The sequence below is a fragment of the Neolamprologus brichardi genome, chromosome 1, assembly GCF_056152115.1.
Source record: "Neolamprologus brichardi isolate AB-2024 chromosome 1, ASM5615211v1, whole genome shotgun sequence".
In the NCBI taxonomy this organism is placed as follows: domain Eukaryota; kingdom Metazoa; phylum Chordata; class Actinopteri; order Cichliformes; family Cichlidae; genus Neolamprologus; species Neolamprologus brichardi.
In genome coordinates this window covers 14847542-14868570 of record NC_142104.1, presented here as the reverse complement: position 1 = coordinate 14868570, position 21029 = coordinate 14847542, and the positions used below count along the sequence as shown (strand labels likewise).

The 21029-nt window shown below is 40.1% G+C and overlaps 1 protein-coding gene across 2 annotated transcripts; it reads left to right on the top strand.

Moving 5' to 3' along the window:
- Positions 1-1059: 1059 nt before the first annotated feature.
- On the top strand, positions 1060-20415 carry cenpf (centromere protein F). 2 transcript variants are annotated; one of them, XM_087835670.1, is made up of 38 exons: positions 1060-1123; positions 2025-2198; positions 2340-2465; positions 2824-2894; positions 2995-3131; positions 3448-3539; positions 3620-3893; positions 3996-4198; positions 4286-4411; positions 4516-4644; positions 4997-5119; positions 5234-5369; positions 5467-5596; positions 5688-5967; positions 6189-6395; positions 6844-7052; positions 7542-7671; positions 8147-8425; positions 8553-9140; positions 9282-9455; positions 9572-10476; positions 10587-10780; positions 10868-11003; positions 11092-11230; positions 11456-11567; positions 11765-12018; positions 12096-12204; positions 12329-12534; positions 12784-13002; positions 13336-13479; positions 13587-13776; positions 13879-13976; positions 14063-14104; positions 14228-15355; positions 16554-16683; positions 17196-17900; positions 18122-18231; positions 19579-20415. In XM_087835670.1, the coding sequence occupies exons 2-38, from the start codon at positions 2037-2039 to the stop codon at positions 19723-19725; spliced, it is 8544 nt and encodes a 2847-aa protein (XP_087691796.1). In that variant the 5' UTR covers positions 1060-1123; positions 2025-2036; the 3' UTR covers positions 19726-20415. The 2 variants fall into 2 exon arrangements, with proteins under 2 accessions (XP_087691796.1, XP_087691834.1); XM_087835708.1 differs by having other exon boundaries at positions 1098-1123; positions 2029-2198.
- Positions 20416-21029: the final 614 nt, after the last annotated feature.

Genomic DNA, 21029 nt, shown 5'->3' with positions numbered 1-21029 from the left:
TTAGAAACAACTGAACTGATACTTTTCAAGTCACAATATATATGACTAGTACCAGTCAGGTTTCAGAACCAACCACAGCACAGAAACGGCTCTTACAAATGACCAGAAGATCAACAGTGATTGATCTGCAGGTCATCTTTGTTCACTGCTGCCTTCAACACTGCTCACCATGACATTTTAACTCAAAGGCTTTATTATTCAGCTGATTTAACAGGTCAGGTTCTGAGCTGATTTTTATCACATCTATAGGATATTAGATTCTGTGTCTATGTTAGTAGTTTTAGATATACCGAAATTATTTAAACAGGTGTTCCTCAAGGGTCAGTACTTGGTCCATTACTCTTTAACCTTTACTTGTTCCTACATGGTACTGTCATAAATAATCATAATATATTCTACCATTCTTATGATGATACGTAGTTGTACTAAAATTTTCCTTTGATGATCTAACCCCTGTTCAAGCTAATAACCTGCACTGATAACATTAACTACTGTCTCAAAACCTTTTCAAACTGAATAGAGGTGAGATGAAAATGTTTGCTCTTATTTGTGAAAAATGTGTTCATATTTATCCCGTTCTCTAAAACACAGTGAGCAAGTCAGGAGTCTTGGAATTATTTTGGACAGTGATCTCAATTTTGATAATCAGATTAACAAGACCAGAACTGCTTTTTATCACTTATAAAATATATCTAAGGTTGGAAAATGAATCTGAGGAACAGGTCCATGCATTCATCTCAAGCAGGTTACACTACTGTAACACTTTATTTACAGCATAATCAGAATCATTTGTAGGACGACTTCATTTTGTTCAGAATGCAGCAAATTTAGCAAGTGAGCAAGTAAAAACAAAAACGACCCCCAGTGTTTCATGCTAAGAGGTGTATTTCAGACACCAGTGGGACGTGCGCTTAGCGAGTATTTATAAACTCCTTCCACTTGGTGTCGCTGTGGACACAAAGAGTACCGAACCAATCCGCGTTCGTGGTGCAGCTGACGACGTAACAGACAGCCAATGGACATGGAGCTTCGCGGCTTGCCGTTTCCTCTGTTGAATTTTGAATTTTTCAACGAGAGCGACCCAAACAGTAGGAGAATTTGATAAAGGAGCATCGCGCCCAAAGTAAGTGCAGCCAGCCTGAGTCGTTACTGCTATGTGATTTATTTCAACTTCGAGTTAACTGGCTAATATACTAATATAGAATATAGAAGCTGCACTAATCTTTAGCCCCTGTTTGGATAATTTACGATTTAAATAAAAAATATATATCGATGTCATATTTGCTGAGAGCATGCTCTTCAGAAAGCTAACGTTAAACAGAAACTGTAAGCTATGTTTTGATCATATCCATCTTTTAAATAAATTGACTTCAAATACGTGTTTTGTGGTTGTATTCAGTAATTTAATTGGGCATTATTTACTACGTTAACTCTGTAAAGTAGCTTCTAGCTAGCGAATCTTTAATATTAAACTAAAACCTGCTCAGGTCAGATGATGGGCTGTAATTTTCTTTTCAGCGGTATAACTATTAATACTCATTTCATGTTATAAAATCTGAGGTTAACTTTACGTAGTACGTAGCTACACTTAGTTGCGTTTAACTGTCAGCGTTGATAAGAGACACAGCTTTGAAGGGACTTTAGCCTCATGTGAACTGTCTGTTCACACCGAAGACGAAAACGTTTCATTATGTCTGCATAACAAAGCTTGGTGTGAATTTCTGTGGCACTACCAATGTTTAAAATGGACATTTAGCCTTTTTCGTGTCTAAACTGATGCTTTTTCTTCTTTGTATATTGCTATTATTGTTATATGTACCGAAGGAAGATAAATATTAATTAGCAAACATTTGTTGATCTGATCATTGGTCACTGCCAGTAAATATTATTATTTGCTTATAGGTCAGTCAGCTAGGCCAGTATCAGTCCTTGATTCCCTAAAAATGTTTTAAAATTTTAAACTAGGTATATTTATCAGCTCGTCATCAATTCATTACTTTTATATAAATGGATATATGTTTTAGTAAGGTTAAACCATGAGCTGGGCGGTGGAGGAGTGGAAGGATGGACTTCCAGGGAAAGCCCTGCAGAAGATCCAAGAGATGGAAGTCCAGCTGGATAAACTGAAGAAGGAGAAGACACAAAAGCAGTTTCAGTTGGACTCCTTAGAAGCTGCACTCCAAAAACAAAAGCAAAAGGTCAACATTTATCAGAAGTGTTTGAACAAATGTGTTTTGTGAGAAACAAACTGACACATCTATCTGAAAAGATACCCAATCAAAACATTTTAAATAAGCTTGAGAAATACCTCTCCTACTCATATGAGTCTATTTCTCCAGGTGGACAGTGAACGTACAGAGACGTCTGCTTTGAAGAGAGAAAACCAGTCTTTACTAGAGTCATGCGACTCTCTAGAGAAAGCTCGGCAAAAGGTTGTACATGATCTTGGAGTCAAAGAACAGCAGGTCAGTTTCTGATGAGAGGAAGAAGCATTTGATCACTGCAGGATAAACCTAGTTTCAGATCTAGATTAACATGTATTCAACAGTAAAGCTGAAAGGTGTTAGTTAACAACGACTGTTCATCACATGTAATTACAGACGCTCATATTGAAGTGTGTTTTCCTGTTAGTGTGTCCCGCCCTTTTCATTTGTGAGCAAGTTATATCTGAAGATAAAACTTCAAACAACTTATGTTACGGAGGAATTATTTATTTTTCAGCTCGGGAGTACACATTTGCATAAATGATACTCAAGTGAAAAGCTCACAAGCCTGATATCCAACTTATGTTTTTGTCTAACTGAATTGTCTTCCTAAACGTAGGTGAGCTACCTGGAAGGTCAGCTTAACTCCTGCAGAAAAACCATTGAACGACTCGAACAGGAGCTCAAGAAGTGAGTTCAGTTATGCGTCTGTCTCTGTGCTGTTGTATGACTCAGAGTGACAAATTCAGTGATTTATCAAGACCTTGATGAGCACCTTATATCTGCTCAGGCACAAAAATGAACTGGATCGTTCCCAGCCTGCTGGCTCTTCCTCACTGTCATCATCCTCCTGTGAGCTGCAGACCTACGCCACTCCACAGAAGAGTTTTCAGACACCAGCATCGATCCCAGCCTACAGACAGCATGGTATTAAAATGTGTTTTTATCTTCAGGGAGTCTGCAATTCATTCTGTGTTCTTATTCATTTATTTAGTTATTTATAAGCAAGTGAACATTTGATTTACAGACTTATCTTTTCTCACTTTTCTTTTAATATACATTTCTGTATTCAGGTGTAGGCTTATCGCAGTTATTTCTAGAGTGTCCCTGTCTCTAAAAATGTATATAGAATCATTTTTGCATTCCGACATCATTTTTTGGTAAGCTCCATCTGTTAAGGATTCACTGTTTTCTAAATGACTGAATAAGTTTACTTTGGATTTGAATTGTGTGTCTTCCATAGATAATAGACTAGAGGAGCTGCAGGAGAAATACAACCAAGAGGTAGAAGAAAGGAAAAGACTGGAAAGTGAACTCAAAGTTTTGCAGGTCAAAGTAAGTGCTATAAATAAATGTATTTTTGTAATTATGAGCATTTATTTCTTAGTAGTTTTAATATTTCTCATCTTCTCTAGCTGTTGAATCAGTCTTCAGTCAGTGTAAGCCACAAGGACATTGCTGCCCGACAAGCCGGGTCTTCCATTTTCCCATGGCAACAGCAGGATTCTGCCCATTGCCGCCAGTCTCAGGACATAATGGAAACACCTCTAAAGAGGCGAGGGACATCCCTTTGGGACGCCCATGAGGAGACGCCAATCAAACCCAGCCAGCGGATGAGCTCTTCCAGAGCAGCACCGAGTCCCAGTGGATCCTCTCAACAGATGGAGCAGTTAAAGACTTTGAACCAAGGTATTTTGTTATAAAGTATTTTATAATTAGCATGTTGGGTATTGTTCGGTGTTTAGTAACTTTTGCTTTACACTTCTTTTTTTGTTGTTGTTCTTTTAACAGAGCTGCGTGGCCATGTGTCAGAACTAGAGAGGAACTTAGCCAATCAGGAGAAGGAAATTCGTAACCAAGCGTCCAAACTGCAGGAACTTCAAACGCAGCTGAACCAGGCCCGCAAAGACCTCAGCGAGCGGGACAGAGACCTGACCAAGGCCAAACATGAGCTGAGTCAGGCCACAGACCGACACCAGCAGGTTGAGTCCAAGGTAGGCGACATTATTTTATTCTGCTTGGCAGTAAAGAGCACAAGTTAATCACTAGCAAAGTTGTCTAATGTTTTGAGTTGTTTTTAGTGTTCATCGGTTGAGCAGAAACTAAAACAAGTCACTGAGGAGATGAGTTGCCAGAGGCACAATGCTGAAAGCTGCAGACGGGCACTGGAGCAGAAACTCAAGGACCAAGAGAGAGACAGTCAGAAGGTACAACAGTGGGAAATATTTTAGTCTTTTAAGATTTTTATTAATAATGAAGTTTTTAGAATTTGGTTTATGAATTGTGTTCGTACCTGTTATATTTTGTGTAGGAACTTGCCCAGTTGCAGAGTTCCCATCATGCTTTGGATCAACAACTAAACCAGACCAGAACCAAGCTGACCCAAGAGATCCAACAGGCCAAAAAAGACCACAACATACTGCAGGCAGACATGGAGAAGGTAGATTTGTAACATCGCACCAGAAAAGCATTTCTACTTGGTGATTTTGTTGGACGAGGCCTAATTAAAATCTTTTTATAAGCGTGAGTCGTGTAAAATTAGTGCTCACTGACTTTGTGAATGTTGTGCATTTGATGAACTTCTGAAGATGCAACTTTAATTTTGTTTTTACTTGTATTTTTAGTAGTCAGTTTTTAAGTTAACAAAAAGAGATGTGTAATGAAAAAAACCCACCACATCCTAAGTGTGTTTAGGCTTTCAGAGAGGAGCGAAAGCCACAACCCTAAAGGAAATGTATTTAATGTATCTTAATTGCCTTGACCTTAATATGTATCACACTGCTCCTTTTTAGATGTGCTTCCAGAAGAAGCAGATGGAGAAGGAGATGGAGGAGCAGAAACAGAAGCTGCTGAGGTCAGAACAAAGCCTTCAGGCCTGTCAGACCAAAGAGCAGGACCTCCGCAAGAAAATGGAGGTGGGCTGAAAATCCGTTTGCTGTAATTGTGAATTTGCAGTTCTGCTTTTAGTGCACTTCTGATCATTGTAGCCCATGGATTCATGTCATCCACTCATTTCTTCATCCCTCCAGGAGCTGCAGAAAGAGAAGAACAGTATGACTGTCCAGTTGGACCAGAGCAACAGGCGCCTCTCTCAGCTGGAAGAAGAGAAGAAGAGTTCAAACCAGAGCCTCAAACGTACCCAGGGACTGCTAGATGATCTCAAAGGTAAATTTGTTTTAGGAATGTCAGAAGTAGCGGTTAGTCTTGAGAATTAATCTGAAGTTATTTTAATCTTAAACTGATTTGTCTTTTGGATCTTTAGCTAAATCTGAAGGGCAGGCGGAGGAGCTGAAGAAACTTCAGTGTAAACTGGAGCAGCAGACTCAGACTTCAGCACGTGAACAGGAAAACTTAAAGAAAACACTTTCTGATGCAGAGACCAGAAATGACAGGTAATCATAATTTCATTTTCATAATCAGCATTGTGGAGTAGGAATAATAAATTTTGTTATTAATCCTTCTAAATGTTTAATTTCACTGTAGATCTCAGAATGAACTCCAGAAACAGAAACAAGAGTCAGAGAGGCTGAGCAACAGGGTGACGGTGCTAGAGAAGGAGAGCCAAGAGTTGAAATCCAACCTCTCTGCGAGTCAGAATGAATGTAAGGAACTGAAACGAGAACATCAAGCTCTGCTGGACTGGAAGAATGAGAAGGAGAGCTTAATTAATGAAACTGAAGCTGTGCAAAAGGAGTTCGCAGACAAAATTACCAGCTTGGAGAGTAGTCTGGGCTCCCTAAACGAGGCTAATGATGAACTTCAGGTAAGGAGCAGTGGTTTCTAGACTCTTGTTTAAACTGAAAAGTAGAAAATTCGATTGCCTGGTGTCAGAATTAAGTTTTTTTGCTGATATTCTGATAAATAGCTTTAATTAAACAAATTTTTAGTTAGTGTCAAAAATAACCACAATACAAAATCTACAGTAGCAGCAGCCTTGAAGTGGATTATCCCTCACCCTGAATACATTTTCTTTCATTACTGCAGAAGAAGCTCACGTGTGTAGAGGGAGAGAAGGCCAGTCTGTCTGCTCACATTGATTCCCTGAAGGGAGAACTCCTCAACAAGTGCACAGATCTGGAGGAGAAGGCGCATCAGTACAAGGAGCTTCAGTCTCAGTTCTCTGAGGCTGGACAGAAACACGCTAAAGACTTGGAGAACATAGGAGTGCAGGTGGCTCAGCTTGAAGCACAGGTGACTTCTAGTTATTTATTTTTTATAGTCTTTAAAATATTTATTTGAATTTCATTAGCAACCATTATTGGAATAAATCATGGACAAACATCCGACCCCTAATGAAAGCTGCTTCTTAGGCCCCATTTTTACGAGAAATGCTCTATAGGAAAGTGACATTTTGAAAGTGGTAATACAAAAATATAGCGTATCTCTCTCTTCTGTAATCCACTGATGTGCCAAGCATTGCCGAGTTGCACCGTACTTCATATTTTCGTTCTGGTAACAACACAGCAAACCCATAAAGTTTTTTATTAGTTTTTCTAATAAAAAAAAAACTTTCTAATTATTAGTAATTCTAATAACTGTACTCGATATAAAGGAGTACATAAACTAGTGAAATCCATTGTCAGCACTTGCTGAATCTCTCTTTCTTAATACGATTTCATTTTTTTAACAACTTAACTAGGTCAAAGATCTGGAGTTGCGTTTGCAGAAGGAAATCACTCGAGCCGAACTCGCTGAGAGGATGAACACTGACCTGCAGGATGAGCACAAGGCAACCTGTGATCTGGTCCGCTCCAAAGAGCAGCTGGTAGAGCTGGGGAGGGCTGAGATCAGCCAGCTGAGGGAAAGCCTTGCTCAGACAATTGCACAGCAGGAGGAGCAAAATGCCAGGTGGGAGTTTTTCGTGCAATATTGTTAAAAACTATGATAATTGAAATAAGGTAGAGCTGTGGAATGACACATTATGTCCTGTCCTAGTTTTGGTATAAGATAGAAGAAAACACTGTGAGAAAGACAGCAATGTACGTCGTGGCATATTAACTTTCCAACACTGTTTTTAGAAGCAAGTTGCATGAAGACATGAAAACACTGTTTGACTCATACCTTCCATCTGCTCAGTTGTGATATGTACCATGCTACAGGTGGTCAGAGTGCAAAACACTGAGTCAGAGCTGCTTTTCTGGACAAGCTGTGTTGACACCATCTACCTGCATTTTTTTCAGCATTATGTCCTGAATCAACAACAAATAAATGTTCTTTATATATATATATATTCATTAACGCCCATTCCATATGGAATGTCCAGTAACTGCTGACAATATCAGCTGAGCTTTGGTTTTTAATGTCTATTCTCTGTCTTTGATTTGTAATTTCACTTAGGTTAGCAGAGGAGAAGGCAGACCTCCTAAAGCAGTGTGAAGAACGTGTTTCAGCAAAGGCTGAGGAGACTGAGCGCATCAAGCTGCAGTTAGAGGAGGCCCAGCAGGAGCTGCTGCTCACCAAAAACCAGGTCTGCTTTACTTAAACTGCAGTGGAAGCTTTTTTTAAGAGACTTCTATTTATTCTCAAACTTTTACTTCAATAAGTGAATAAAGTTGGGAAACTGAAAAGTGCAGGAGAATTAAACAGGAAAATAAGACTTCTCTAGAGTAAAATCTGACCTGTGCTAGTCTGCCTTTGGTTGCTTTTTGGGTTATTTTTATCTTGTCACTTTGGAAAGGACACTTTGCCATATCAACAGGCCTGAACTCAAACCACCGTCCAACTGGTGTCTGTATCCACTGTATGGACAGGAAGTAGTTGTGTGAAATCCAGTTATGAGGCTTTAGGTGATGCTATGATATATTTCTGCATATATTAAGATATTAAGTAGTTTTTGCTTTCCTACATTTAATCACAATAAAAACTGTTTGCTGAGCATTTGGTGTAATTGTGTTGTTACTGCTTTTTAAAATTAATTGTCCTCCTCTTCTTCTTCCTCTTAGATCAGTTCCTTAGAGCAGTTCCTGAAGGTCCAGGAGCAACTGGGAGCAGAGCTGCAGAAACAAATTAAGACAATGACAGAGCAGGAAGAGGAACAAATTCGGATGTACAACAAAAAATCAGAAGAACTCAAACAATTGGAAATGGACCTCAGTGATCAGTGGAAACAAACAGAGGAGAAGGAGAAGCAGCTCAGAGAAGCTGAAGTTCAGATATCGTCTGTGGAGAAACAAAAAGCCGAGCTGGAAAATGCAATTCAAGAGTTGAAGAAAGAATCAGAGGTAAAATCTAAAAATCTTTGCTTTGTTGTCTGGTTAGTTATGGATATTTTAATTATGTTCATATTTAATTTATTTACTTGCCTATTTTTTCTTACCAAATATAAATGAAACCTTCTTTTTAATTAAGATCATTCAGCACAGTCAGACCGAGAAGATCCACAGCCTCCTGAAGCAGATTTCATCCTTAGAAGAAAAGGTCGATGTGAACAAAGATGCAGCGGAGAAGCTTCCAGTCTTGAAGAATGAACTGGATGTAGCTACTCAGTCCAACGCTGACCTTAAGAAGTCACTACAAGCTCTTGAGAAGAATCACTCCTCCACTATAGAAATTAAGTCTAACCTGGAGAGCACTCTGGCCGAGAAGATGAATCTTATCTCTGCTTTGGAGAATGAAGTAAAAGATCTCATAGAGAAGATGGGTAAAGAGTCAGAGCGTCACGCTTTGGAGATTGAAAACTTCCTCAAGAAAGAGAAGAGCCTTGACGAACAGCTCGAAGCCACAAAGAAATCAGTCAGTGCTGCCAAAGCAGAGTTGAGTTCACGTCGGGAGGAGATCCGGACTATGAAGGCGACCCTGTCTGCAGCGTCACACGGCTTGGAAGAGAGAGACAGCACCATAAAAGATCTGAAGGAAAAGCTGAATAAAGCTGAGGCAGAACAGACCAAAACCTCAGAACTCCTGAAGGAGAAGGTGGTCGCCATGAATAAAATCAAGGTTGGTGCCAAATGTGTTCCTGTTTATGTTCTTGTTTATTACAATATTCTTAGACACAAAGAAAGTGTACTGTTCGATAGTGTAGCAAATCTTTTAGTTGCATGTTCTGAATTATTAATTATCCCCCTCCAAACAATTAAGGTTCAGCTAGAGATGCTCCAGATGGACTTGGAGGACAACGAGACAGCCATGACCTCCTTTGACAGTCAGGTGGAGCAGCTTAAAGGAACTATCGAGTCACTGGAGGCCATGCTTGCTCAGAGCCAGACCCAGATGTCTGAAATGGAGGCCATGCTGGATGAGGGCAGAGCCCAGGTTGGATAATTGTTCTTCTCAAAAGTGCTTCACTCACACACAGTGTTTGCTGATTCGCTGTTGTCTTCTGTCTTTGTCATCAGCATGCTTTCACTAATCAGTGGCTCTATTTTCAGGTCTCTGTCTTGGAAGCCCGCTTAGATGAGGTCCAGTCGCAGAACTCTCTCTTGGAGTCAAAGTATGTCACAGCTAAGGAGGAGTTATTTGAGAGAACCTGTGAAATAACTCGTCTGGAAGAGGAAGCTATCCGACGTCACGAACTGGAAGAGAGTGTTGCTACATTAGAGGCTAAACTCAGTCAGACGACACAAGACAACGAAAAGCTGGAGACAACTCTCAGGGAAACCATTCAGGACAAAGAGAGCAGTCTAAATCAGCTTCTCCAGGAGAAGAACAACCTCGAGACTTCTCTGAAACAGCTAATGAACGACAAAGAGCAAGTCGAAGGTGAAATGGTGCACGTAAATGCAGAAAAGAAACTGCTTGAAGTCACTGTAGACGCACTGTCTGAGGAGAACAAACAACTGCAGTCTAATATTGAACAGGTAACTGAGGAAAAGCAGCAAACAGAAGCCAAGATTAATGAAATAACTGCTCGGAAACATGAGGCTGAATCTGCCCTTAGTCAGCTCACTGAAGCAAAAGCCCAGTTAGATGATATCCTGAAAAAGACGAACGAAGAAAACGTTCAACTTGCAGATGAACTACATGCATTAACTTCTGAGAAAAATGACCTGGTTACTAAATTGAATCAAGTAGTAGAGGAAAAGGTTCAGCTGGAATTGAGCTATAATCAACTCTCTGAAGAAAACATCAAACTACAGTCTAATGTGAATCAAATAACTGAGGAGAAGCTGCAGTTACAGGAACTCATAAAGGGCCATGGAGATGGAGTTGCTTCTCTCAGAGAGGAGAACGAGTGCATCCAGCACTCCCTGCTGACCTCAGAACAGGAGCGCCAGAGACTGAAGGAGCAGCTTGAGCTGATGGAGGAGAGGACTGAGGCGACGAATAAAGAGCAGTATGTCTATATGGCTGTGTCTGCTTTGAAGTTTGTATTAGCTTTTGAACTGTTTGCTCTGCTATCTATATAATGGCTGAAATCACAGTGTGTTTTATTTTGTGTCACAGGAGCGAGCGGTTTACAGCAGAGCAGGCTGAACTGCACCAGAAGCTGGCGGGCTTGCAGAAGGAGCTGACTGTGTTTAAGCAACAGTATGAATCACTGCTGGAACAAGTGGGCCAGCAGCACAGCCTCATTCAGCAGCTGTCAGAATTCAAGAGCCCAGCAGACAGAAACAACATGGAGGAGGCAGAAACTGATGGTGAGTGAGGAAATGTTTTTTTTTTTCTTTCATAAAAAACAGATTTCCACTTTTCTTGAGTACATATATTTGTATTTATCTGTTTAGTTTACCCAGCTGAAGCAGCAGCCGAGAGTCAGGTAGAACCAGCAGTTAATTCAAGCCTCTGCACCAGTTCGGAGTCCCTTCCAGTAGAGGAGGAACTTATGGTGTCTGAACTGACTGAATTTGCTGATGCTTTCAGGTGCAGTGAGTTTTATGCCGCCTTCTGTTTTGTGTTGACTGTTTGTATGCAATGAAAAACAAAGCTAACCTCCCCTCTGTCATGTTAGCGAGGCCAAGCTGGTCTTTAAGGTGGATGCCACCGAGCAGGAGGTGACGCAGGAACAGTCAGAGGAGGACGGGGAGGCGTTTGTAGCAGATGTAGAGGAAACAAAGACAAATGAGGAGGCGGAGCTACTTCCTGAACAGGTTAAAACCACTGTAATAGTCACTGTAATAACCAAGTTATTACAGTGACTTTTCCTTCAGTCGCGGATGTTGCATCATTAGTATTTGCCTGGGGATTCTTTGTTAATATGTTGTATTCGTTGTCTGTTGTATATTCAGATTGTTAGGAAAATTGTTAATTTCTTTGGGAATACACGAGGTTCATAATGGAGCGATGTTTTCATTATTTTTATTTATTTTGTACAGGTTTCTGAAGAAAGCTCCAACTCCAGAGATGTTCTTGTAGATGAGCCTGTAATCTATGACGTGTCTCCACAACCTTCCTCCTTCAGTGAGAAAAGAGACACGAAATCGTTTGGTGAGTAAATCAAATATCTAAAAACTGTTTTGTTTATTTATTATTTATTGTTTTGCATTGAGTTCATACTTCGTTTAGGTTTGTCCTTATTTGAATGCATTTTTCTTTTGTTTATGGAATAAAATAACAAATGCTTATTCAGCTTAGGCTGAATATAAATATTCAAATGGCATTCAGACACATCTGTCCATCAACAGAGTCATCCCTGGTAAATGATGAACTCGAACGTTACAAGGAAATGATCAGAAAACAAGAAAAGGAACTTGAGACTCTGCGCTCAGAGTTTGACCTGCTGAGCTCTGACCTGGAACTGAGAAAGGAGCTGACCTCTGAACTGGAAGTCCAGGTTCAAAACCTGGAGCAGAAAGTTCATGCTGCAGAGGAAGAAGCCCACAGTGCATCCTGTCAGCTGAAAATTGCTTTGGATTCAAAGAAAAATCTTTCTCATGAGGTAGGAGGAAGATTTGTCAAATAATGGAACCAGTTTTTTGTGTTTCTTCTATGTTAATACCATGTGCTCATATTTAGCTGACCCAGCTGTCCGAGGAGAAGGAAACTTTAACTCTACAGCTACAAACCACTAAGTTCCAGCTGACTGATGTTATGGAGATGCTGGAAGGACTTGAGATGGCCAAAGGTTTCTTTTTCCCTTACTTTATATTAGAAAAATCACCACAACTCTCAGAAGTAAAGATACCCCTGAGAGTTTCCATTTAAGGTCCTGCTATTAGATTAAAGGTTGTTTTTGCTTGGTTCTGTAGGTGGATGGGATGAGAAGTTTCTTCAGCAAGAGAGCGAGCTTAAGAGGGTCCGCTCGGAGAAAGCTAACCTGGAACAGCACATCCTGGGAATGGAGTCTGAACTGGAGACTATGCAGGCTGAGGGGGCCAGGCTGAAGGGTGAGATGGAGACTCAGAGGAGGACTTTTTCAGGCATGGAGCAAAAGATAGAAACACTCATTACTGAGGTGAGCAAAGCCTGCAAGCTAAAACAACACAATACTGTGTATTTAAAGGCCAAATTTATGTGAACCTTTTGGGGACCAAAAAAATAAAATAAGCTAAAACAGAATTTGCTCTCAAATCCCCTTCAGTTTCCCCTTGTGCAGAAATGTAGACCAAAGCTTTGGTCTATGTTCTGTTGTAACCTTGTTGTCTTCTGTTGTTGTAAGCTTGCAGAATACCCAAAGGTACTTATAAATCTTATATTTTTTCAGACAACTCAGCTGAGATCTGAACTGGTGTCTTGCACTGAAGAGCGAGATGAGTTGAGCCAATCCTTGAGCCAGTGGAGGGAGAAAGTTCACAGTCTGGAGAAAAATAATTGTGACACAAGAAACCTCATTTCCATCCTGGAGGATGACATCAGAGCAGGAAGGAAGGAGTATGAAGCCCTGCAAAGCAGCACAAACAAACTGAAGACAGAGAGGCAACAGGTACACATGGAAATTTCCACAGAAGGGGAGACTGGTTAGACATGGTTACGCCCCAGTTACAACTTTTGACTTATATGGATGCATCTAACAGTGACAAGACTTGTTTTAGCCAGCTGAATCAGATCAAAGCAATGATCACCTAATCCTCTCCTGTAGTTTTGAATAGATTCTCAGGTCTGATTTATGCTAGATCCTTATGAAACTTAAACTTAAACTACTTTTCTTTTACACCGATTATTTATGTTTGGGGGGGGGGGGGGGGGGGGGGGGGGGGGGGGGCGTTGTTTGTTGTTTTTTCCTACTAAAACTTCATCTATTTTCCTTCACATGAAGCTGGTGGAGCAAGTTAAAGAGCTAGAGCAGACAATCTCCCAGCACTGTGGAGAAAGAGAGGAGCTGATTGGCCATCTTAACCAGATAAAGGAGGACCACAGTTCCTCCAGTCAAAACACAGAGTCCATGGCTGGAAAGATAAAGGTGAGGAGGAAGTGTATTATGAAGTATGTCCCTGTATGTGGGAAGTGGAGTCAAAAGCATTTGGTCATAACTCCACTTGTTTTCCCCCCTCCTGATTCCCACCTCAGGCTTTAGAGGGAGAAGTGTTTCGCCTTTCTCAGTCTTTAGAGTCGTCTTTATTAGAGAAAGGAGAGATTGCCTCTCGCCTGAATTCCACCCAAGATGAGGTCCAGCAGATGAGAACTGGTATCGAAAAACTCCAAGTCCGCATTGAGTCGGATGAGAGGAAGAAAAAGAAGATGGGAGAGCTCCTTAAAGGTGACTCTTAAAACTTTTGTTCCTGATGGAAAGAAAAGTGTAAATTATATAACCTCCACAGTTTTGTTATGTTTTGGTCTAAATGTGACTGTATCCTTGCAGCCGCCCAGAGAAAGTCTGACTCACTGCAAGATCGCATTGATTCCCTGGAGCGAGAGAAGGAAGATGTAGAGCAAAGTTTAGAAGAAGCAGTGCTGCAGGTATTTAGTCTCACAAACAGTCAAAAAAAAAAGATTATATCTTACTAATGCTGACTTACATCCGATTCTGCTGCGCTTTCCCGCAGGCGGAAACGGCTAAAGCTGAGCTGGAGGAGGAAAGGAGAATGGTAACCTTGTATTAAGACTTTTTCCCTCTATCTGTGATGATTTTCTCTTCTAATTATAAGATGTGACTGCAATCCAAACAGACTGTTAATCTGCTTCTCCTGCCTTTGTCTTTCTTGCTTCAGGTGGAGGAAGAGAAAAAAGAGCTTAGTGCTAAAATCTCAGATCTCTCTACCACTCTGGAAAATTTGAGATCTGAGAAAGAACACATGGAGAGACAGCTGGAAATAAAAAACAGAGAAATCGAGGAACTGAAGGCAGCTAAGGAGGAGCTGCAGAGAGGACTGGAGAAGGCAGAGGCAGAAAGAAAGGAGGAAGAGGAAAGACAGAAATGCAGATTAGAAGAACTGGAGAAAGAGATGAAAGGGGAAGCAGAGAGACAGATTAGAGTGCTGGATGACCTTCAAGCACAGCTGGAAGCCTCTCGGCAAAGAGAAATTTCACTTGAACAAAAGGGCACAGAAGGGGAAGCAGAGAAAGAGAGGATGCAGGCTCTCCTGGTGCAGTTAGAGGAGGAGAAAAAACATCTGCTGAGTTCACTACAGGAGTCACAGACAGAAGGAGAGAAGCTCCGCTCTCATGGAGAGGAGTGGGAGACAGAAAGAAACAGCCTGAGGACCCAAACTGAAGCTCTGGAAGAAGAAATAGAAGAGCTTAAAATACTCATAAAAACTACTGAGGACAAGATGGAGGTTTTAGAAAAAGAGAAGGAGGAGGACAGAGATCAGAAGCAGGCCTTGGAAAGATCCATCTCCTCTGTTATGGCAGAGAAAGAACAGATCGAGGGAGAAAATGGACGACTTGTACAGGAAAAAGAAGAACTGCGCACAGCTCTTTTATCATTAGAACAAGAGAGAGATCAGCTGCGCTCCTCTCTGTTATCTGTAGAAGATGAAAAGGAGAGATTAGATCAGGGGAGAAGTGCGTTAGCCAGCGAGAGAGAAGAGCTTCAGTCGAGTCTCTCCTTGTTAGATAAAGAGAAGCACGACTTGCAGCAAAAGCTCTCTTTCTTAAATCAAGAGAAGGAGAGAGAGGAGGAGGAAAAGCAAAAGATAGAAGCTGAAAAACAGGAACTGAAGTCTTCTGTGTCTTTGATGGAAGAAGAGAAAAAGAACCTGTCTTCAGCTCTGCTTTCACTGGAACAAGAGAAGGAGACACTCACTGAAGAGCACGAGCATCTTAAGACAGCAGTGACCTCTATGGAGAAGGAGCTGGAAACACACAAAGTGTCCGTCTCACAACTCAGTGAACAGGTATATGGAGAGAAATACCCAGATTTATTTAGGTCACAATAAAATGGAAGAAAAAAGAACTGGTAGTACTCACTCTATGTTCCTTGTTTAGAGGTTGAAACAATCTAAAATTAGGGGTGGGGCTCGATTAAAATAATTAATCGAATTAATTAGAGGCTTTGTAATTAATTAATCATATTTAATCGCACAAGAAAATTTGCCCCAAAGCGCAAATATTATTGTAATTTTAAAGGGTTTTTAATGGGAAACAGAATGAATAATAGACATGGAAGTGAATATTGTAAACTCAAGCTCTTTTAATTTATGGGGAAAAAAGCATTTAAACTGCATTTCACTGCAAAACTGTTAAAAAACCCATCCCTGGCCAAAATTTAGCAGACTTAAAAATAAAGTGTTATTTTTAGTACATTTTCAAAATGGTATTGTCTTTAAATAATAAGATTAATTTCAACATAAAGTGCAGTTTCTCTTAACAAAACAGCACAGAAACATAAAAGCTTATTTGAACAGCTTTACCTTTTAAACTTTGAGTAATCTTAGAAAAATTATTTTGTACATTAGGCTAAAACAGTGATCATCCTCTAACATTTTAGTGCAAAAAATTACAAACTTATTGGACTCACAATATGCTTATTAAATGTCCGTCTCTTTCAGCCAGTTACTTAGACAAACTAGCCTGTTCACACTTTCAGAGCTCAAGGCAGCTCTCTTTTTTGTTACTATGTGACCTGCAAGTAAGAACAGTCTGTCACATGGGACAGAAGTGGCAGGACTAATCAAATACGTGCAGGCCAGGACAGACAGCTGTGGGTGGGTCCCTGCTCGACTGGACCACCACTGCAGCGGGGAGTCTGTCTCGCTGATGGTGGATTCTGCTCTGTACAAACTCAGGGCTTCCTTATCTGAATCCGTAGCACATTTTCTATATCGCAAATGTGATTAAATGCATCATTTTTGTTAACGCTTTTTTTAAAAAATTAATTATTTGCAATTAACACGTTAAATTCCCACCCCTATCTAAAATACAACTCTCTGTCCAGACAGGTTTGCAATCACTCAGCAGATGTCAGTTTTTAAATCTAAAATATCCAGTATTGTATGAAAAAGATGAGCCAAAAATGTTTGGAACTGACATTTGTATGATAACACTGAATATGAAAATAATTTTTCTTCGCCTTAATCTCTCCGTCCCCTCCAGGTCTCAGAGTTAACATCGCGTGCAGCTCGTCTGACTAAAGACAAAAACTCTGCCCTGAGCAAGATGAGTCTTTGGATGAAGACCTGCAAACAGCTGGAGCAGGAGAAGGAAATGATGTTAAACGGCTCAGGTGTGCATCCATGTAACAGATTTACCTTTGTGTTTTCTGTTATGTGTTCAGCCTTTTATTGTCAGATAAAGGTTAAAGTTGTCCTTACATTAATCAAACCCTTAAAGTTAAATACAGTTTTTGATTTTATTATAGCAGTCCTTTTTATTCTTGTTTAATGGCTTGAATTTAACTCTTAACACTTTTTGCCTCATCTGTTTTGTGTGTATATGCAGATTAGTCGATGTCTCGAGGTGATGGATTGTTTCTTAAGTGTATGACCTATGAAACTCTGGCTGTTTGAATCTGTTTTTAAGTCTGTTGTTGGTAGGCTGTAGTTCAAAGGTGTAATTACCTGTGCTACTGACAGCCTTTTGCTTATATTAACGTAAATGCCAACAAGTTTTAAAGCTTGTTTTAATATTTGTTAAGGTTATCACAGTGAAGATTTCCCTTTCATGTTGCTTTCTTTTCTGACAGTTTTCATGAAGTGTTTTGTTTTGTTTTGAATATGGGGTACATTTATGTTTCAGGGGCAGGGAAGAGCAGTGAGGAAGGGCAGACTGAGCTGACCCAGCTGAGGAAGGAGGCAGAGAAACTAAAGGAAGAAGTGGAAAACCTAAAGTCAGCCTTGGAGCAGAAGATGACGGAGGCTGAAGAAAGACTGATGGAGTCTCAAGAAAAAGACCAAGAGGTGAACAAACTTAGCGCTGCACTTGATGGAAAGAGAAAGGAATTCGAGGAGAAGGTTAAAGAGCTGGAGGAGATGAAGACTGAGTTGGAAGAAGTGAACAAACTTCTGGAGGAGAAAAGCAAAGAGGCAGATGAGAGCATGGAGAAATACTGCAGCCTGATGCTTGAGGTTCACAAACTGGAAAAGACCAACGAGGCACTGAAAACCCGACTGGAGCTGATTGGTGCTAGCCAAAACGCTAATGACAGCCACTCCAGCAGCACCGAAGGCCACCAGCGTTCAGGGAGGAAGTCTTCCACCAGACATCAGGAAATAAAAATCGACAACAATACCGAAAACATTGCTCCTTCGACTACACAGAGATCTCCCCCGGGCTCAGGGAAACGAGGTCACTGTGACATCAGCAATCGAGACAGCGCCCAGGAGATCCTACACAATGTGACAAAGAGGATCAAAGCCAACGCCACGACCACACCCAAATCAAGACCTGAACAGGAAGATGAAGAGTTCAGATCAGAGGGACTTCCTGAGTTGGTACAGAGAGGTTAGTGGCCGAAAGTGTGCTCTGCTTTGTTACAGAGATCCTACAGCTTTATCCTTGTATTTAAATACACCACCATCAGTGTGTGTGTGTGTCTGTCTGTCTGTCTGTCTGTCAATTAGCTGAGTAAGCACAAGTGCAGTTACACAACAGAAACAAAAATTAATATTCATGTATACATTTATTCTCTGTGCAGTGAAATAAAATCATTATTTGTTCCTTAGGTTTTGCTGATATTCCTCTGGGGGAGGCCAGTCCTTTCATCATCAGGAGAACCACAGTGAGGCGCTGCAGCCCTCGACTGGCTGCCAAACAAACTGCATCTGATGGCAAGGTGAGTAATGCAGGAATCTCTATTTTTTTACAGACACAGCGTGGTGCTCTGTTTTTTGCTACTTGTTTCCTTTAGTTAGTTTCACAAGCCATACTCTCAATGGGCACTTTATTGTGTCTCTACTCTGGTATTGACGCCACATGGTATATTAATGCACTGTAAACAGGCGAAGTTGAATAATGTGATGAATAATGTGAAAAGTGTTCGGCACTGCAGCTTATTATCTGTGAGGAGCTGTAAGAACCTCTAATTGTCGGACATCAGCTGAACTTTTAGATACAGTGTGGATGTCACAGTTAATAAAGAACAAAATGTAATGATGGATATTTTTTTTTTAAAAAAAGCAAATTTAAACTTGGTGTGTCATTTCTACTGACATCCTTGGCATCCAAGAAAGTGGACAGGGAGGCCAGAGTGGGAGAAACGAGAATCTTCCACCAAGGGTCATTATGTGTATAATTTAGGTTGCAGTGGCCCCTAATATGGCCACAGAATGTCCGGCCCCCCCTCGTCTCCTTCAAGTTGTTGTCACATCACGTCAGGTCAGTGAAGCAGCAGGAGATTAAAAGACTGTAAAGATTTCAGGTCAAATTGTTAAAAGAGAAAGGATTTCCCCTGCTTTACTGAGCCTCTGCTGTACACCACAGTATCAGAGTAACTGAAGTGTGACTCGAGGGTCATACCATATGAAATCAACTGAATCTGAATTAAGTTCCCACCCTTTATATATTTGGTATGTTTAATGAGGCCATGTCAAATTTTACCTTCATATTATGGAAATTTACTGAGTTATAGCTCCTTGAAGGAGTGGGATGACATTTGGTGCTTTTTTTATTCAGAATTTTTTTCCCAGTACTTTTAGCTTATAAAAACACATTCAAGCTCTTTTAAAAAATGGAACCAAATCAATTTTACAGCCATTCAAAGAGTAACCATTTGGAAACACATTTTCATTATAGCACAATTTCTTCTGTAACCACTATTATATCTGTTAGTATCGTGGGAAATAACATAGTTTTAAACGAATCTGCACCCATTTTATATCAGCGACACAGTAATAGAAGCATGCATTGTAATAAGTCAGAATTTCTAAAAAGTGCTTTTGCGGTAAAAGTGCTTATCTATATGGTGATGCCATCATTGGGATAACATATAAAAGTCTTCTTTACGTTTTGATCCGTGTGTCTTCTAACTTTGATTCCTTCTCTGTCAATAATTTTCAGTCTAATCACTTTTAACACACAAATGGGAGGCACTCACTTGTTTTTCACGGAATTGTCCTGCAGCATACTTTCTGATTCACTTATTCACTCTTTCATCTGTCATGTACTTTTTTTTCCCCCTCAGGGTTTGGGGCCCATACCTCTGCAGAGTCCCTCTGCTGCTATGGCAACAGACACTGCCAACAGGAAGTGTTCCCCGAGTTCTCGGAAGACACCAGAAAAACAACTAAGAGAACAAACACAGCAAGGAGACAACTGTCACGTTCAGTAGATCAGCCTGGACTTGCACGTACACAGCCTTCCACTTAGAAACACACACTTGTACGTCACAAAATGTTAACGATCCATGTTTGTAAAGGTACACGGATCTTTAAATACACGCTTATTTTAAAGGCATACTCCTTCCTAAAATGCACTTTTCCTTTTGGGTTCGCAGGGCTGTGAGTCGCATTTGCTGGTAAATGTTTTTCTGCCAGAACTTTATAACATTAAATTACTTCCTAGGTGTTCTCTTCAGGTTGCTCAAGAAAACAAAGCACTAACTCCAGTAAGGTGTTGAGGCAGTTTAATATGTACACATGTGCACTGATTGTCTTTGTAGAAATGTTCATTCCTGTCATATCTTCTTCCCTTTTTATCTTCCTAACAGTTTTCTTGTGGAACTTACTTATTTTCTTTTGTCCTGTTCTTTATGTTTGTAGATAAATATTGTTTTATGTCTTTTATTGTTCTGAATGCTATAGCTATAGTAAATGCACCTGTTTCATTGATCTGTCTTGTAAAAAGCTGAATGCCAGTGGCAGCTAAGATTTTCTAGATTTTCTATTCCAAAATTAGAACAAATATGAACACAGGTTTTTGACTCCTTTTCTTGCTTAATAATCTTTGTTTCTCTTTTTTAGACTTAGGTCTTATTGACCAGTGTAAATAGTTAGTAATGCATAAAGGCTTTTTTACTAAATCATTTTTACTGCTTGACTTGTGTGATCTCATGTGTCTTGTCTTTACAGCAGTTTTTCGATCAGTTAAGGGTAACATGACCAGAGTACACACAATACACTGTGCTACCACAGGGTGGGGAACCTGAACCAGTCACAATGTAGGTCTGCAGGATTGTGAAGAATACCAGTCAGTGCAGGATGCCCCTCACTTTTTCTTTGTTTGTTTTTTTTCATTAGAATTTATCAAAGACAAAAATATACATTTGAAAAAAGGAACATAAAATAAAACAACCTGTATGAACAAGAATAAACAAAAGTAAACAAATGGGTGTACCAACTAGTTAACATATACAGGATTACAGAGGTTTAAACAAATTCAGGTCGCCTTGAAAAAATATGTTTCCGTTTATTCCAAATCCAATCAAATGTGTCGTATTGAAATCTGTTACAGAATGACATTTTTTCTATTTAAACAACCCATACACAGCCTCATGCCAGTCATTTAGTGATGGAATTTTAACACTTAGCCATTTCTTAGTGATAGTCTTTCAGGCAGCCAGACTCAAAATGCAATATAACAGCTTGGTCACTTTATCCACATTTACTGAGTATAAATATCCAAACAATAGTTCAT

Excerpts from the sequence above, each read along its gene's own strand:
- cenpf (XM_087835670.1), top strand. The coding sequence starts at position 2,037 with ATGAGCTGGGCGGTGGAGGAGTGGAAGGATGGACTTCCAGGGAAAGCC. Across the intron at positions 5,968-6,188 it reads AGGCTAATGATGAACTTCAG|AAGAAGCTCACGTGTGTAGA; the intron begins GTAAGGAGCAGT and ends TCATTACTGCAG. Across the intron at positions 13,977-14,062 it reads TAGAAGAAGCAGTGCTGCAG|GCGGAAACGGCTAAAGCTGA; the intron begins GTATTTAGTCTC and ends GCTTTCCCGCAG.